This window comes from Muscardinus avellanarius (assembly GCF_963383645.1).
Source record: "Muscardinus avellanarius genome assembly, chromosome: 17".
In the NCBI taxonomy this organism is placed as follows: domain Eukaryota; kingdom Metazoa; phylum Chordata; class Mammalia; order Rodentia; family Gliridae; genus Muscardinus; species Muscardinus avellanarius.
The window spans coordinates 33,686,986-33,706,995 of NC_137803.1; the positions used below are offsets into that span (position 1 = coordinate 33,686,986).

Here is a 20,010-nt window from a genome sequence, read left to right on the forward strand (position 1 = left end):
TGTGATCCTCTTGTCTCAGCCCCCAAAGTACTGGGATTACAGGTGTACCACCACAATGGCTGAAAGTACTCTTTATAATTCAGACTCCTTTTATGTGGAGGGAGAGGTGATAAGCTATTACATGTTTGTATCAAACTTTCTCTATATATTAGTTAACCATCCAAACTAGTAAGATTGCAAATGTAAAATTTAAAAGAAAGTCTTATTACACTGTTGCAATTAGGTCAAGTGCAAGGAATTAACCTTAGGTTTTGTATTCTAAATGAAAATCCGTCACTAAAACAATATGGAAAGAATAAGATAACTCAATACGCTTACAGAGAAGGAGAAAGCCTCCCAGAGAGTTAACTGTATGAGTCTTTATTCCAAAAATAAAAGCAACTCTAACATGTAACACTTTTCATCTTTATGGTTATGTCACCAGAAAAGGGAGGTGGCCGTCTTGAAAATATCACTAGGAATGTCACATTTTCAAATTTCATGAGATTACAGACAAAAGGCTACATAATGTTAGAGGGGTAAGATGTTCTAAAATTATATACTGAGGCTGACTCCACAACTCTGTGAATCATGTACTTTTCAAGAGTAAATTTTAAACTGAACATGGTACTGCACACGTTATAATCCCAGTACTTGGAGGCTAAGACAGAAGGATCACAGGTTCAAGGCCAGCCTCAGCAATTTAGCAAGGTACCTCAGCAAATGAGTGAGACCCTGTTTCAAAATTTAAAAAAATAGGGCTGGGGTGTAGCTCAGAGGTAGAATGCCTCAGGGTTCAACCTCCATACAAAAGAAAGGACGGAACTTTGTGGTATATGAATTATATCCCAATAAAACTTATACTAAAAAGTGAAATATAAATATCGGACAGAATTCATAATGTTTTACCATCCTATAACAGTCATCATTCAGATTGTTCCGCTTGTTTTAAAAGTCTCTTCAATGTACCTTGGCAAGGCGGCTCATCTGATCCTCTGAGACAGTACTGCTTGTTCTGCCAGGAGTTTTTGTAGGTTCTGATCCATCTGCTTCCACATTAGGCCAGACTTTCAAGTCATGCATCCCTTGGCGAAACATGCTAGGGAAAAAGATAGTGGTCTGGGTAGAACTAAATTAATGCAGTTCATTATAAGAAATTTCTATTCCTAAAACCAAAGAGAATTCTACACAGAGAAATGCATGTCTCCATTGCCAAGCTTTAAGCCCCTGGTGGGTTGGACAGCAACAAATTAACCAAATAAAATCCATGCAGCACTCTTTTTTTTTCCTCCCCCAAGTAATTAGAAGTATGGCAGAGAAATCTACAGGTAGAGCGCAAGGAGAAAAGGATGGGTAACACAGCATACACACACATACACTTTGTCACTTCAATGGAGGAAAAAGATACCTGATTTCTACCCAATAAAATAATATCACATTTACAGTGGCTGAAATCAAAATATGTAAAGCTTCATAACTATTTTCTGTAGGTAGCAACTCAACATGCCTGTGTTTAAATACCAGGAATAATATATATATATATATATATATATATATATATATATATATTCCTGATATAACCTTGGATAAGTGAATTTTACTTATCCATGGTTATATAAAAACTGAGCTACTTTTTGGTAGTTCAGTTTTTCATGTATAATATGGGATTAATAAAGAATACATGTGACTTACAGGGTAAGTTAGAAAAAATTAAATAGATTATAAGTAAAAGTACTTAGAATAGTGATTGGCAGGTAAAAGTGTTCAGTACAGGTTAGCTACTATTTCCCTTTTTATTGTACAAGATAATTTTTTGTCTTCTCAGAGAGATATTCTAAGAGGGAATATAATAGCAGATTTATATAAAAGCCACCAAAATGATTTATAGCAAAGGTTAAATAAACTTATAAAGAGCTCTAGACAAAAATATTTTAATTATGCTACTGCCAAAAGTTTCGTAGTTTTTTATAGGATTATTTTCACGGAGGGCTAGAGATGGTCTTCTGTTAGCGTATTCTCTTTGCACAAGTGTTTTTGAGTAATGTATTTCAAGCAATATAAAGTACACTCAAACAGCATCTTCACCAAAGCTAAATAAGAAATTGTCAACTGCAATGGGGATTGGGGGATGGATTTGTTTGAAATTTGAAGTCTAAAGCATTCTGTACAAATTCATATTTAGTCAATTTTTTAAAAATAAGATACGTTTTTGTATATATTGATTCTTTTTAGGTCTTTAAAAATGGTCTACTTAATTGGAAAAGATTTACATGCATTTTTAACTATTATTTTCATGTTCTAATGGAAAACTTCCTATTTTTCCGAGGCAATCAAAGAGATTTTCTTTAAACATTATATAAGATAATGATGACATAAACATTTAGATTGGGAACTATAAAATATAGCTGCTATAAGTGCAGTAAGACTAAGGACTAGATCTGTTAAAAGGTCTCTAAAGTTGGTGATAAAAAAGGTAGTTCTAGCAATTTTATTTATCTTATAGGCCAATAAAAAATGCACTAATAGTGTAAAATTCAAAATTATTAAGTGAGTTATGTCTAACATTACCAAAATCATACTTCAAAAAGAGATAAATATTTATATGTATACACATGCCTTTTATAAAGTTAAAGTCTTTCCCTTTCAACTGAGACACAGACTCAACATCAAGCCGACTTGCTCAAAGCTGTACCGAGGGACCGGGTCCCGTGAGGCAACAGCACCACTCTAAGTGATATCCTGAAATGCGCCTTCACAAGTAGCAAGGGCTGTCCTTCCTTCTCTCCACGACCCCACTCCCAGTGAATACTGAGTTTAACTGAGTCAAAAGTAAGCACATTAGGCCGGAAGTCAGTTTACTGAATGACTGAGGTGCCGTTGGATAGGTCTGGAGATTAGATTTAAAGATACAGAATACAGGAGGTAGAGGTGATTAGGGGTGATGCCAAGTGACTCAAATGATCAAGCGAGCATATTATTTTCTTTTGACACTAATGGAACTTTGTAGTTATATAGCTCCAGGTGGCAAGGCAGAAGATATCTGCTCAGAGCATGGTGTCCACTTGGGAAATTAAGCCAAACAGGGAAGACAGAAGCAACAGCACAGCAGGCCTTTCTTCAACTCCAGGAGAGGTCCCAGCAACAGCTGCTGCTGCTGTTCCAGACTGGAGTGCCAAGCCACTATAGCAGAAACCGCCTTGATTCAGAATTCACATACGGAAAAAAACATCTGCAGGAACAATCTGCAGCGTGCCTATGGTTCTTTGCCAATTCAGGCTAATGATCAATCTATTCTTAAGCTACTTAGAAATCTCACAAGCTAGCTGTTCAAATCAAGGACAAAAAAGTATTCTAACCTTATCCTAACCTAATATAACAAATTACAATAATACATAATACTACAGTATTAGATGCTTTGAAAGCCAATTTACAAGTACTAAGTGTAAACCAGGACCCTTTAGGGGAAAAGTTGAGGGGTAAATGGTGTTGTTTCAGTGCATAAGACACACATAAGGAAGATATGTCTAAGGTAGTGTTTCCCTAAGTCATGAGAAGGGTGCTGGCACATGACAGGCACCTACTGCCTATTTGCAAAGGCTTCCTACTGAAACTACCCAGAAGACTCATGTTGTTTTTTCTCCCTGGATGTCAGCAAAGCAGCAGCTTTGACCAGGCAGCACGAGTGGATAACTGTACGCTGCTTATCATCTGAGACATCCTGAAGATCATATTCTTCTAAAACACAAAGCTGTACCAGAAATTTTGAAGCTTGCCAAGGGATACCTAGCTTTTCTCTACTTCAGCCCAGCTCACCTTCAGGGCATGGCCCCGGGACACACAGAGAAAGAGTTGTTATAATCACATGCATTTCCTTAGAATTCCTTCTTCTGAAGAGAAGGTCAGTATAAGTACTGGCCTAAAAGAAATAGAAGCTGGTGATCGAGCTGTTTTGTACAACTTCCCTACTGTTCAAGGTATCTAAAGATCCATATTAAAATCTAATGTCAAGCGTCAGGCATGATGGTGTATGCCTATAATCTCACTACTTGAGAGGCTGAGACAGGAGGATCACACGTTCAAAATCAGCCTCAACAATTCGGCAAGGCCCTCTGCAACTTAGTGAGACCTTGTTTCAAAATAAAAAAATAAAATAGCACTGGGTAGTATAGCTCAGAGGCAGAACACCCCTAGGTTAAATCTCCAGCAGTACAACATACTCAATAAAAATCTAATGTTAGAGAGGCACAGCAGTGCAAATTAATTCCACTACTTAGGAGACTGAGACAGGAGGATCACAGGTTAGAGATCAGTGTGAGGTCATTTAGCAAGATCCCGTTTCAAAATTAAAAACAAAAGGCTAAAGGTGCAGCTCAGAGGTAGAATGTGTCAGGGTTCAATTCCCAGTGCCACAATTAAAAAAAAATCTAATATTATAATTTGGATAGCTGCCATAAAACCACATAAAAGTTAGAAGAATTATTTTTTAAAATGTTGACATAAAACCTCATCTTGACTTTACACTGACAGTGAAATAAATATTCTCTTATACTTGCCTAGGCACAAATAGAACCAACATAAAGAATTCTTTTCATTTTGGCTGGTATTCTATACTTATTTTGTAAAACTGAATAGGCCAGTCAGAAAATCTCCTTGAAGTAGACCCTGCCAGGCATGGTGGTACACACTCTTAATCCCACTACTAGGGAGGCTGAGACAGGAGGATTGCAGGTTCATGGCCAGCTTAGGCAACTTAGTGAAGCTCTTAGCAATTTATTATGACCCTGTTTTCAAATAAATAATAAAAGTATAGTTTAGAGGTAGAATGCCCTTGGGCCCAATCCTTTGTACGAAAAATAAAATAAAATGAAATCAGATCCTAATTTCATCTATATTACTTGGAAACTACTTGCAAGGAAAAATCAAGAGGTCTAACTGGATATTTCTAAAAAGTATTTTGTTTGTTTGTTTTGTTTTTTACGGGTTTGGGGATGGAACCCAGGGGCTTTTGACCTCCAAGGTACACCCCCTGCCCTATATTTTATTCTTTATTTTGAAACAGAGTCTCATTAGGTTGCAGAGGGCCTCACTGAGTAGCTGAGGCTGTCCGCAAACCCCGATCCTCTGGTCTCAGCCTCCCGAATGCTGGGATTACAAGCGTGCGCCACCACGCCCAGCTTTCTAAAAAATATTTAACCATGGAGAATAATGAACCGTTGTGCTACATGTTCTCTCTGTGGCAAGAAAAGTCCTACCTAGTAGAGAAAATAAAAAAGAGCAAGTACTGTGGAAAGAGTGACAATACTGTTTTGAAATAGGTCCCTTCTGCTGTAACATGCTGGCTTATCAAAAAGTTCAAAAACTGGAAGTTACAATGTTTCTGGTCCTAACTCGATTATTCTTTCTGTATGGATTTTAATAACAAGTATTATCTCTTTAATAGCTACATTAACTAAAATACCTACATATTAATAAGCAGTCAAGCTTTTTATTTTTATTTTTTGGTGGTACTGGGGTTCCTGGAAACCCTTCTCCAGGCTATACTCCCAGAACTAATTTATATTTTTATTTGGAAACAGGGTCTCTTAAGCCAGCATGGCTGGCTTCAAAACTGCGCGATCCTCCTGTGTCCGCCTCCCAAGCGCAGGGATTACAAGTGTGCGCCACCACGCCCGGCAATCAAGCTATTTTAAATGGAATTACATTTAGATTTTATTCGTGAGTTGAATCTGTTGTCATACACCTTATTCCTGGATTTAAAAAATGCAATATATCTTGCTGGGCATGGTGGCGCACGCTTGTAATCCCCGCGCTTGGGAGGCGGAGACAGGAGGATCACGCAGGTTCAAAGCCAGCCGCGCTGGCTTAAGAGACCCTGTTTCAAAAAAAAAAAAATATATAAGACTGACAAAATACACCAAGAATAATAATAGCTAATATGTTTTGAGCCCATTATAACTTATTAAATTATATTTGTATTAGAGAAGATATATAATACGATATTCATTAGGCTCATTAAATATGCTTAATTATATAATCATTATAAACTGGAAATAAGTATTTTTATTTAATTTTAAAGATGAAGAAGCAGGCACAAAGACATTAAATGACTTGCCCAAGAACAGATAAATATCAGGCACAGGAGGCAGGATCAGAGTCAAACAATATATTTCTACAACGTGCTTTCCTAACCACTATATGCTCTAAAGCTGCTCTTAAGGTCACAGTACATGATGAATTGAAAATATATGGATGCCATTTTAAAATAGCTGGAAAAGATGGCTTCTGACAGAAAAAGCGTTAATATACCAAAACTGGTATACAAAAATACCAACCATTTGTTCTGTTCTTTTTTCTTTTAAAATTGATTCATGATGTATCACTCTTTCCACAAAAGCAATTTTAGATTAATCATGGAACTAAATGTAAAGAAATAAAAGCCAAAGAGGAGAAAACCCAGAAAAAATCTTCAGCCGGAGCTGGACACAGTAGTGTATACCTGTAATCCCAGTACTTGTGAGGCTGAAGCAGGAAGATCAAAGGATAGAGGCTGTGGCCTCAGCAACTTAGTGAGACCCTGTTTCAAAATAAAAAATAAGATGAACATGGTGGTACATGACTATAATCCCAGTACTTGGGAGGCTGAGATAAGAGGATCACAGGTTCACAGCCCGCCTCAACAATAACAAGGAGGCCCTCCACAATTCAGTGAGACCTTGTTTCAAAATAAAAAAAAATAAATCTGGGCAGTGGCTCACACCAGTAATCCCTGTCCTTGGGAGGCTGAGAGGGGAATATTGTGGTTTGAAGACAGCCTTAACAAGTAGTGAGACTCTCAACAATCCTGTGAGACCCTGTGGAATTTTAAATAAGAAATAAAAACAGACGGGGGGGTGTATGTCAAAAATAGAATGCCTCTGGGTTCAATATCTCATATTCCAAAAAAAATTAATAATACAGCTGGGCTATAGCTCAGAGTCAAAACATCCCTGAGTACAATACCCAGCACCACACAAAAATAAAAACAAAATAAAAAGGGCTGATAGTATAGCTCAGAGGTAGAATACCTCTGGGTTCAATTCCCAGTACTCCTCACCACCAAAAAAGGAAAAGAAAAAAAAAAAAAAAAGAAAAAAGAATCTTAAGTAGAAAAGAATTTTCTATAACATGGAAAATCATAGGCCAAAAAAAATATTGATAAATTCAACATAACAATTTAAGATCCATAAAGAGTAACCAAACAAATAAAGAACATTTCAAAAGAATCTCCTAGCCAAAAATAATATTTGTAATGTAAAATAGAAATGAATAATCTCATGCATCTACAATGATTCCTTATATGTCAATAAGAAATTATCAATTAAAAAATGTTTACAGTATGTAAATTATAGCTGTATAAAAAATGAGCAACGGGTGAAAAGAAAAAACAATTTGCAGAAGCATAAATAGTCCCAGAACACATAAAAATAAAATTGTCCTCACACACACACACACACACACACACACACACACACACACATTATTATTATTTTTTTTTTTTTGCAGGTCCGGAGATGGAACCCAGGGGCATTCTACCTCCAAGCTACAGCCTCTGCCCCAATTTTATTTTAGTCTTTGTTTTGAAACACGAGGGTCTCACTGAGTTGCAGAGGGCCTCACTAAGTAGCTAAGGCTGTCCGCAAACCATGATCCTCCAGTCTCAGCCTCCCGAATGCTGGGATTACAAGTGTGTGTCACCACGCCCAGCTCTACATTTATATTTAATAATATTTAATTAATTTAATATATATTTGCATTTAATGATATACAAATTAAGTACAGAGAACATTTTTCAAATCTAAAATGGGCAAAAATTAACACATCTAGTCATATGTAGTAGTGCACACCTATAATCTTAGTACTTGGGATTACAGGTTCAAGATCACCCTCAGGAACTTACAGCGAGGCCCTCTGCAACTTAGTGAGACCCTGTTTCAAAACAGAAACTTAAATAAGGGTTGGGAGGTGTAGCTCTGGGGATGAATGCCTCTAGATTCAATTTCCAGTACCACAAACATAAAAATTAAACATTTGAAAATATGCAAACAGGTAAATTCTGCACTATTTCATACTGAAAAGAATCACTAACTCTGAAAGTTTCGAGATTAGAAACAGAAAAAAATTACTACCCCAATGAGTCTGAAATCGCTTTTTTTTTTAACCAGAAAGCAAAGAATTTACCAGTGATTACTACTGAACATGGGGCCCCAGTAAAGGAGCTCCTACTGACCAAAAATAGGACTTTTTGAATGTCATAAAAGAGCAATGAATAAAACATTATCGAAAATGTGCAAGTCTAAAACTTCATGACAAAGTTAAACACTATAAAGCCATCAATCACCACACTTACAGGTTACTAAGCTACCAACTCATTATTCTAAAACTGGAAAGTGTACATTTAACTATTTATCTGTCTTTCCTATATGGAGCCTGGAGTGGTGGCACACGCTTGTAATCCCAGCATTTGGGAGGCTGAGACAGGAGGATCACGGTTCGCAGCCAGCCTCAGCTACTACTTAGTGAGGCCCTTTGCAACTCAGTGAGACCTTGTTTCAAAATAAAAAATAAAAAATAGGGCTGGTGGTGTAGCTCAGAGATAGAATGCCCCTGAGTTCATCCCCAGTACCACACATACACACACACAAAATTCTATAAAAGGTAAAATCTACAACAGAATGTCACCAATACTCTACATGTAGACTCCTGGACTCTCAAAAATTCAGATTTGGGGCAACACAATTGAAGAATGTGTTTTTCTTTTCTGGCCATACTGATTTAATCCAAGACTTTGTATATAACTAGGGCAAGCACTTTAACCACTGAGCTACTTTCCAAGCTAGAAGTCACTAGTTCTCTAAAGGAAAAAAAAAGGCAAGCAATGGAATGAAAGTGCCCTTCACAACTATGAGAATTTATTTTTGGCAATAAACTATTATGTGTAACTTCTTTAAAAGTTGAATTAAGTCTTCTAAGGCAATCATTACCATCATTAGCAAACTCATGCTTAATAAGCTTCTATGTCATCCTTAACAAGTCATTCATCACTGATACAAAGCAAGAAAATTTATAAAAAAAAAAAAAGCTGTTAAACCAAATAGTCTTTTTATTTCTACCCCAAAAGCAGGGTTTTAGTTCCCAATCACTTCAATTTATTATTAGAAATCCCATTACTAATTACTAACAGTAGAGTAATATAAATTGTTTCTTAATTAATCCAACTGCATATTATATAGGAAACATGTCCAAATCAGTCTCAGGAATGGCCAAATCCTATGTACTTAACTGGTTTTCACATGGAGAACCAGATGGCATAAACAATTAAAGCCTTCCACAAAGGAAATGAGCTAACTTCAATGTTCCTATAGATTAGCGGAATAGAATGCTTACCCATACTTTCCAAAGAGTGAAACTGTTGTTCCACCCACTGGCACTGCTTTTCCTGGTCCGTACACATCCCAGATGGTCAAGGCAACTTGGGCATTTCTGGGCAGGTCAGGGTATTTCACAGGCAGTTTTAGCCATTCATTCCAGCTATGGAAATAACGACATCATGAACACGCAACATACACACATGCACATACAAATGTACACACACATATATAAATTTACATATCTTTTAAATTTACAAACTATACGAGAAGGTGTGGCCGAAGGAAAAGGTTCCAAAATGATTAAATTAATTCTCTAAAATATAATGTGGTAGTCAATTTAATTGTCCTATTTCAAATATAAGTACAAAGACTTTTGTTATTGTTTCATAAAGTTCACGAAAGACAACAGTTTTAATCAAGGAACTCAAGGACTGGACGTAGAGCTCAGTGACCGAGCACTGCCCTAGTATGTGTTAGGCCTTGGGTTCGATCCTGAGCACTGCCAAAAATAAAAGGGAAAAGACACTCAGATAACACTACTAAAATACAAAGAAATGTAATGGCTTAAAAAATCTGGGAAAACATTTAAACGTTAGAGTTTTTTGAATCAAAGTGTCATTTTCTATAACCATTCTATAACCATTCATAAGAACACAATTCTATATTATGAAGAAGAAGTAATCATATTACTTTCAAAGCATTCCTGAGAATAAAGCATCTAAAAATAAGCAAATCTCATGAGGTTCCAGTACAGAATCTACTACTTTTATAACGTAAAGAAGCTACCAGCTTACTCTAGACAGACATATAATGTCTTATATGAGGTTTCCAGTATTCTTTAATACTAATAACTAGCTTTATGCTTTCAAATCACGTCTGTATATAAAATCTAAGGAACACTTGTTCCTAATAATACAGTAATAAGAAAACATCTCTTTTTCTTACTCTGTATTCATCTCTGTAAGTTTTATTCTGCATTTAAAATATTCGTTTCATAATTTCTACTCCCTTAAGCAACAGATGGATTTGAAAATCTCCAAAGAGTACTATACAAATAATGCACAAACGAATACCCAATAGACACAATGAATTCTATTCTCTGGTTACTCAAAATTATTCTCAAAGCTTAGCGCAATCTAGGTTAAATATATTTGCATTAGTAAGAAACTGAGCCAAATTTTCAGACATAAGCAACATATCATTTATATTCATCATATAAATTTAAGAACTTTCAGGAAAATTAGAAATGGCCATTAATTTTAAGGAGAAGCAAAACAATCATTAAATAATAGTCTTCTATAAAGTTCTTAAAAATGAATTGCATGCCTAAGAATGCCATTATCTCGACAGATAAACTTTAGCAACTGAATTTAATTAGATCCACATGGCAGAGCAGGCTGGGAGAGAAAATGCTAAGCAGTGCCATCTTTTGCCAATGAACAAACCATAGAGGCTAACACTGGCTAAAACCAAGCATAAAAATCAATGATAATATCTGAACTGAACTATGAAATTGTCACCTCTCTTTCTGCTCTTTAATTTATAGGAGACTATACCTGTGACCAACTGATCATTCACCTCAAACTTTGGCTACATAACTCCGAGCACCCAAGACTTCTTTAAATCAAAGTAACTATTGCAGGGCGTGGTGGCGCACGCTTGTAATCCCCTCACTTGGGAGGCGGAGACAGGAGGATGGCGCAGGTTCGAAGCCAGCCGTGCTGGCTTAAGAGACCCTGTTTCAAAAATAAAACAGTATAAAATAGGTCTGGGAGTGTAGCCCGGAGGTAGAAGGGCTCCCAGGAACCCCAGTACCACCAAAATAAATAATAAATAAATTAAAGTAACTATTTTACATATTAGGTTTCTTCATAATATTTCTTTGTAAGAAAATGGTCCTGCAGATAAAAAGTTTGAAAACAGCTCCAAATATTCTAGTACTTATGAAATGATCTAGTCAGACACAAAAAAGCTTTCTACTTCACACTTTGTTTTGTTCTCTTCCTTCCTGTGTACCATCCCGTCCCTAATTCCTAATCCTTCTCAAGATAATAAACCTAAATCTGATATTGTAATCCCAACCACTCTCTCACACACAACACTGTACTCGCCTTTTAGTCTAATTAATATACTTCTAAATCCTAATTTTATAATTTTTAAATTATATTAGGTTGTTATTATATGAATCTGTCTAAAGCCATTTCAAATCATTTATGGGACAAGAAAAGATATAAATGTTTGGAAAATATCTGGGCCTATGAAATAATACTCATATAAAAACGTTAACTTGTAATATATAACTAAAAATGAGAATTTACTTGTAATTAAAGTACAGGTTCCCTTCTCCATGGGATCCCTTATTGGAGAACATGATCTAGTAGAAAATGATGAGATAGACTTGGATAAACTTTGGATAAATTCTTCATCATTAGAACACAAATAAATCATTATCAGAAACATAGAAATCAAACAGATTTATATAATCTGAAATCTCATACTACCCCCAAATTATTATTAAAACTAAAGAAACGCAAAAATTCAGACATTAAGAGATCTTTTTTGCCGGGCATGGTGGCGCACACTTGTAATCCCAGCATTCGGAAGGCTGAAACCAGAGGATCGCGGTTGGCGGACAGCCTCAGCTACTCAGTGAGGCCCTCTGCAACTCTGTGAGACCTGGTTTAAAAATAAGGAATAAAAAATAGGGCAGGGGGTGTAGCTCAGAGGTAAAATGCCCCTGGGTTTCATCCCAGACCCACACACAAAAAAAAAGAGATCTTTTTTATGGTATAACTTCATAAAATATTGCTTTTAAACAAGTACTTAGAATAGAAGCTGTGTAATGTTTTCATCCTCATTAATTTTAAGAGAGCAATTTTTATTTACATAAATTGGAAATAAACACAACTTAATTTCAGAGCATAATAAAAAAATAAATAAATCCTGAGGAGCATGGTGGCGGCATTCACATGTATTCCAGTGATGCAGAAGGCAGAGGCAGAAACATTTGAAAGTTGAAAGGCCAGCCTGAGCAAAACCCTGTTTCAAAATTTAAAAGGAATATCCTGAGTTCAATCTCCAGTGTCACAGGACAATAATAAGAACTGTTGTTCTTGTTAATAATAATAATAATAATATTATTATTATTATTATTCTATCATGTTATTTATCCAATAAGGTATTTTCTCAATCAGTTTTGTATACAGCTATTTTATACCTTGTTAAAAAAAAAACATGTGAGATTCATTCTAGAGCAATTATTTTATTAAGTAGTTTCACAGTTACAATATAAATTTAAAACCTCAAAAATCTTAGAGAAAAAACTGGGAAGTTTTATATACATGACAATCTGTAACACCAAATGAAAAGAAAGGGTGGCAAATCAAAGGAAAGAGATTAATCCTCCTCAAACTGCAGATTTGCTTTTGTTTTCATTTCCTCTTTGGCTAAGACAGAGAAAAGAAAGTATAGTTCTTCCTCACCAATAAAAGTAAAATTCTCGCCGGGCGTGGTGGCGCACGCTTGTAATCCCCGGCTTGGGAGGCAGAGACAGGAGCATCGCGCAGGTTCGAAGTCAGCCGCGCGCGCTGGCTTAGGAGACCCTGTTTCCAAATAAAAATGTAAAAATAGGTCTGGGAGTGTAGCCCGGAGGTAGAAGGGCTTCCAGGAACCCCAGCACCACCAAAAATAAATAAATAAATAAATAAATAAATAAATAAATAAATAAATAAATAAATAGTAAAATTCTCCACAGTTGCTAGCCCTCTAGACCTAAATATATACTAAATTAAGGAATTCTGGTCCACTGTTTTAAGAGTAATGGTGGGACTAGAGCAATGTTTAAAAAAAAAAAAAAGACACACAAGCCAGGTGCCAGGTGTGGTGGTACATGCTTGGAATCCTAGTACTTGAGAGGCTAAAGCAGGAGGATTGCAGGTTTAAGGACAGTCTCAGCAATTTAGTGAGGCTCTCAGCAACCTAGTGAGACCCTGTTTCCAAATAAGAAATAAAATTGGCCTGGGGATGTAGCTCAGAGGTAGAATACATCTGGGTTCAATTCTCAGTAGCACACACACACAAAAAAAGACCACAAGCCAGGCAGGGTGGTACATATCTGTAATCCTAGTATTTGGGAAGCTGAGACAGGAGGACCACAGGTTTGAGGACAGCTTCAGCAACTTAGCAATGCCCTCTGCAACTCAGCAAAACCTTGCTTCGAAACAAAAAGTAAAAATCGAACTGGGAGTGTTGTCAGAGGTACAATAGCCCTGGATTTCATCTCTAGTACCCCCTCAGTCACAAACCCACACAAAGAGATACAGAGATATAGTTAAGTTTATATAATGCTTAAATTTTCTATCAAAATAATGATGGGAATACAAGATTTGCTAAGAATTAGTAATTAGGTGATAGGGGTTTATGAGTTCATTATATTATTCTCTCTACTTTTATAGTGTTAAAATTTTAAGGAGTAAAAAGTACCACCTGCCTATCTATACATCTATACAAATATACATATAAACATTTGATATAAAAAAGACTGTTACAGAAATTGCACTTGATATTAGCCGGGCATGGTGATGCATGCCTATAATCTCAGTACTTGGGAGGATGAGGCAGGAGGGTCATAGGTTTGAGGCCAGCCTCAGTGAGGCTTATCAAGGCCCCTCAGTAACTTAGCGAGACCTCATTTCCAAATAAAAACGAAAATAGTGGTGTAGCTTGGAGATAGAATCCCTGGGTTCAATCTCCTCCCCTGAAGGAAAAAAAGAAAAGAAAAGAAACTGCACTATTAAAGTAGTTGGTTTGGAGCTGGGAATGTAGCTCAGCGGTAAAGTGCTTGCCTAATTTTAAAGAGGCCCTGGGTTCAGTCTACAACACCATCAAAACACTAAAAAAGATAAATTGGTTTTAATGTAGCCAGGTTACCAAAGCTCAGGCTTCTGGCTCTTTCTGAAAAACTGGTCCCAGGAGCACTGGGCAACACCTGAAACAAACAGGGTTGTAGCCTCGATGTCATACTGTGGCTGTCAGTTGGCCATATCTTGTTTCCCATGATCACCATGAGCATAGGTGCCTTCCTGGAGGGTTTACAACCCATGTATCTGGAACTGAGACGACCAAAGTGCTGAATAATATGGGATGAACATTAGAAGTACCACATAGAGTTTCTCAAATAAGAAGTACCAAGAGGCGAAAGCTCTACAATACTTACTGGAAAAACAGAAACTTCATGTTTGTCTGCTTATGTTTACTTATTTCTTTATTTTTGCAGTGTTGGTGATGGAACTCAGCGGCATTCTACCTCCAACCGACACTCCAAACGCTATTTTTTATTCTTTGTTTTAAAACAGGGTCTCACTAAGTTGTAGAGGGCCTAAGTAGCAGAGGCTGGATGTAAATCTGTGATCCTCCTGTCTCAGCCTCCCAAGTACCGAGATTACAAACGTGTACCACCACACTCAGCTGAACTTCGTGTTTATAATGCTGTATTTACCCGGCATCCCGACAATGATTTGTTAATGAACCATGCTGATCAAACCATGAATAAAAATGAAAAAAAAAAAACTTGTCTCAGACGATAATAGATCTTCTAAAGATCTGCGCTTCAGACATCAGGTTGGAGAGTTCAGACCATCTAGAAATGTTTTATGTTCGAGGCAACAGAAATGGTAGAGAATTTAAAGATGATACAGACCTGATTTGGGTTTGGTTCATGTTAAACATCGACGAAATCTTCCTAAAATGTCAATGTACTGAATACAAATAAATTCACTTCCACTTCAGCTGCAATTATAATACTTACCTGCAAAATACTTTGAATATGTTAGTGTTTTGAACTAATCAATGTGCACAGATATAAAAGAATTCCTCTGTAATCCCTACTAAACTGTCAGTCTGTAATCTGCCGTTTTAAGAAAAGAAAAAAACAACTTACTTCCATCTTGTGCTAAATGCCTTGTAGGATGTTCTCACCGGCAAGGCCAGAGGCTTCCCTTCTGCAAACACTTGACAGGTAACATAAAGATCAGAGCATGTCTCCTGGTACAGCCCTGAAAACTTTAACATTGGGTCTTCTAAGACGGCTTTATAACTCTTTTGTTCTCTCTTTCCTTCCAAGCTTCCTCTGAAAACACAAAAACAATGTTTTAAACATCTATTTCTTTAAGTATATATTTACACAACAAATACAAAAAGGTTTTCCATCAAAATAACCTTTTAGTACCTAAAGAATTTCTTTACTGGATATAAAAATTAATGCCACTGTTACATATGATAAAGGTCTATAAAAATCCTAACATGGCTAAAACGATTTTATATTCATCAACATGTTTATTTAGGTTTCTTAATTTTATTTTTTTATTTTATTTCAGGTACAGGAGATTGAGCCAGGGCAGTCTACCTCCAAGCTCCACCCCCAACCCTATTTTTTATTCTTTATTTTGAAATGGGGTCTCACTAAGTTGAAGACAACAACACTAAGTAGCTGAAGCTAGCCTCAAATCTGTGATCCTCCTGTCTCAGCCTCTCAAGTACTGAGACTATAAGCCTGTGTCACCACCTCCCATTTAGGTTTCTAATTTTAAACACGGCCTCCAACTCGTGAGGTACGTTCTAGAAAGCATCAGCTTTTCAAGTCTTAGTTTCATTTTACTCATTTCAGGTTGACCACTTATTCATCACTTCTTCCAGAAAACATTTAATGCAGTAGGTATAGGGACCCAGACTGTAGTATTATATAAAAAAAAATTAAGTTATTGCTTCTGGGGAAAAAACAACTTACTTTAAACTGATTCTTTTTATTTTTTTTTATTATGTGCATGTATTACCTGACCATTTTTTAAATTAAAAATATAGTTTTTAATATAGTCATAAAAGTTATAAGATATGCACAGGACACTGGAAAGAGGTAGAGAAGCACTTTTTGGACATCAAGATTAACTCAGAAAAAGCCAGGCTCGGTGGTACACACTCATAATCCAAGCACTTAAAGAACCCAGCTGGGCATGGTGTCACAGACCTGTAACCTCAGTACTTGTGAGGCTGACAGGAAAAATCTAGGTTCAAGGCCATCCTCATCAACTTAGTGAAATTGTTTCAAAATAAAAAATACAATAGGGCTAGAGGTATAGCTTAGAGGTAGAATGTCCCTAGGTTCAATGCTGAGTACCACACCACACACACACACACACACACACACACACACACACACACACACACACACACTACATTAGAGCCAGGCACAGTGAAGTGGCACACCCCTGTAATCCTGTAATCCTATAATCCCAGTTCTTAAATGGTTGAGATAGGAGGATTGCAAGTTTGAGGCCAGCATATAATAGCTTTGATAGAAGAGAGACTCCATTTCCAAATAAAAAAGGGCTGCGGGTGAAGCTCAGTAGTAGACACTTTTTGGTTCAATCCCCAGCAAAACACACACACACACACACACACACACACACACACACACACACACGATTGCATCAGATATTGTACCACACATTTTATATAGTTTATCTTAATTTTTACCACATCATCCTTTTACAAATAAGGAAACAGAGACTGAGAAATCAAACTCATTATCTAAGTTCACAAAGTAAGTAACAGAGCTGAAACCAAAAGCCAGAGCAAAGGAAGGCAAAGCCAATGTTGTTCCCAGTATAGGAAGATGAATAAAGTCTCAGGAGCACCTACCCTGGCTTTGGGGCAGGGGACTACTATCCCAGGTAGATGCCTGAAATAAGCCTGAACAATACAAATGCTATGGGAGCAAAAAAGGTGGGAAGTCACTTCAAAGGCAAAAAACAGCACATACAGTCTCTCATGTGATATCCCACACCATCTTGGAACTCAGAGTCCCCACCAGCAAGAAGGCTCTCACAAGACATATGCCTAGCCGGGCATGGTGGCCCACACTTGTAATCCCAGCATTCAGGAGGCTGAGACCTGAGGATAGCAGTTCATGGACAGCCTCAGCTACTTAGCGAGGCACTTTGCGACTCAGTGAGACTCTGTTTCAAAAATTAAAAGACTAAAACTTAGGGCTGGGGGTGTAGCTCCGAGGTAGCATGCCCCTGGAAGAGCCCTAGTTAAGAGTTTGACACTATAAAAATTTCACACCAAAAGTCTTCTGCCTCAAAGTGTAATGCCCACCCATTCAACAGTTTCTGGGATCCATTTTGAAGTTGTCAGCTTTGGGTACCCTTGTATCACCACTACCATTATCATCATCATTATGGGAGCCATTCTTTATAACATAACAAATAAAATATTGTTTTAGCATATGTAAACAATCCTAAACATTTTGGTATTACATAATCTCCATTTATTATGGGTATTTTCCCCTTTGAATATTCCAATCAAAGAGTACACGTCACACTGAACAAAAATGACCTGTTTACTGCTATAAAAACAATCTATCTATCTATCTATATACATATATACATAGACATACACACAAAGGTAAGGGGGCATATGTGGCATGTCTGGAGAAATGCAAGTTGTTTGGCAAAGCATAAAGATATGGGGAAGAAGAGAATAGAAGCTAGACAATTATAATAAATAGCCACCAAATTCAGCACAGTGCCTGATAACAAAATGAGTGAGTATTTAAAAATATGCTGACTGGGCGGACATGGTGGAACACATCCCAGTACTTGGGAGGCTGAGACAGGAACATAGGCAGGTCGGACACCAGTCACAGTGATTCAGGGAGACCCTAGCAGCTTAGTGGGACCCTATTTCAAAATTAAATCAAAATATGGAGCTTGGGGTATTTGACTCGGAGGCAGAATGTTCCTGGGTTCAATCCTCAGTACCTTCCCCCAAAAAAGTTTAGGTGACTTTCGGCAAAAATATAAAACATAACAGAAAGGTTGGACTGAAAGCAAGGAGGACCAGTTAGAAGACTTGTGGTCAAAATAGAAAGAAAACAGTATGACTGGAGCAGTGGAGCACAAAAAGGAGAATGAAACAGATTTAGCAGATAGATTCACTATATCTTTGTGAATGACTGAAGAGAGAAGGCAAAAGAGGAGTGTCATTATAACTCACAGTTTTATATCTCAACAAATTCTATAGATGATGCTAATAATCACCAAAACAGGGCAAGGGAAAACAGAAAAATTAAAATTAAAGTGGTATGACAATAAACTTTGGACAAGTTTTCTTTATAGTGTTTTGAACATCAAGTCACCATGCCCTGTGAACACTGAAAAAATGTATTTTAACATACTGCACAGGGAGCTCTTTGACTAACACACATTTTTAATACATACTAAAAGTGCACGTAAATGTTTATTATTATGTCATGGCTAAGAATTTACGATAGCGTTGACAATAGCCCTCTACAAACACCATTTAAGAATATAATTTCCAGCTCTATTCCCTATTTTATATCCATTATATTCATTTCAAGACCACCATCCTCTGGAAACTTATTTTATTTATTTATTTATTTATTTAGTGTGTGTGTGGTACTGGGGGTGGCATTCTACCTCCGGGCTATACTCCCAGATTTATTTTATATTTTGTTTGGAATCAGGGGTCTCACTAAGTTGCTGAGAGTCTCACATAGTAGCTGAGGCTGGCTTCGAACCTGTGCGATCCTCCTGTCTCAATCTCCCAATCGCGGGGATCACAAGCATGCGCCATCACGCCCGGCTTGGACGCTTATTTTAAAAGTGGTGTTCCAAGGTTTTCTTGCAAGATATTTTTCTCGTTTCTTCAAAGTTCCTTTGGAACTGGTAGCCTCAACTTTGACCCCCGCCCAACTTCTCTTTTTTTAACAATATCAAACTGCCCAAAGATTCATCTATGCGTCTATCACCTCCCGCGCTGTTAACATGAGCCCATGTGCTTACCTGTCAATTATCATGCCTCTGTCTACCTTTTCTTAATTTCTAAGGTCTCTAATTCTACCCTCCAACCCTGTTCCAAAGTAAAGAACTGCCTCTGGCTTACAGCGGAGGATGACTTTACTGAGTCTTGGTTTCTTCTTGTGTAAAATGAGATAGTAATAACCCTCAAAAGGCTAAAAAGCAAAATGGTCTGAAAACTGTCAAAGTGGAATTTAAGAGTTTATTCAAATCGCTCTCCTCAAAGAGGCCGAGTCCTGAACCTTCCACAAAGCCGCCCCTTTCACGATCCACACCCTTCTCCATCCCTGCCCACAGCACTCCTGCCGGCCTTCAATTCGGCCTTCAGAAAAGTCACCATCTCTCATCCTCCGACTTGGGTACGCCCCTGCCTCCCGAGTGTATAAACCCCTGTAATCTCACGACTTGTGCCCAGATTTTTCTTACATCTTAAGCTGAACGTTGATGTCCAGATCACAACTATAGATGTAGTGAAACTTCTCCGCTTCGCCCATTGCGACCTCCACAAAAGCTGAACCAAAAGCGTGAAGCTAGGAAAAACGCCAGAAATTAAACGCGAGTTGAGTTTCACTACACAAATGCTTCCGGTTCCGCCCCGCCCCTCGCAGGCGGCCAATCACAGCCCGGAGCGCACTCAGACTCGCCGGAACTCCCCGCCCCTACCATGGCTGGTGCGCATGTGCGGACGTTGCCCACCATCTTGCTTAAGGGTAAGCGGAATGCCGGAAACACAAGCGATCTGGTTA

The 20,010-nt window shown here is 37.4% G+C and overlaps 1 protein-coding gene across 1 annotated transcript in view; it reads right to left on the minus strand.

Moving 5' to 3' along the window:
- PIK3C3 (phosphatidylinositol 3-kinase catalytic subunit type 3) overlaps nt 1-19,768 on the minus strand; it is a gene marked incomplete at its 3' end in the record, with an annotated part of 144,730 nt that extends 124,962 nt beyond the window's left edge. Inside the window, exons 1-4 of the mRNA XM_080714697.1 lie at nt 19,691-19,768; nt 15,325-15,513; nt 9,403-9,546; nt 949-1,078 (exon numbers count right to left, since the gene is read on the minus strand). Of these exons, the coding sequence (XP_080570823.1) occupies nt 949-1,078; nt 9,403-9,546; nt 15,325-15,513; nt 19,691-19,758 (531 nt within the window). The 5' untranslated portion in view covers nt 19,759-19,768. The remainder of the gene's footprint in view (nt 1-948; nt 1,079-9,402; nt 9,547-15,324; nt 15,514-19,690) is intronic.
- Nucleotides 19,769-20,010: the final 242 nt, after the last annotated feature.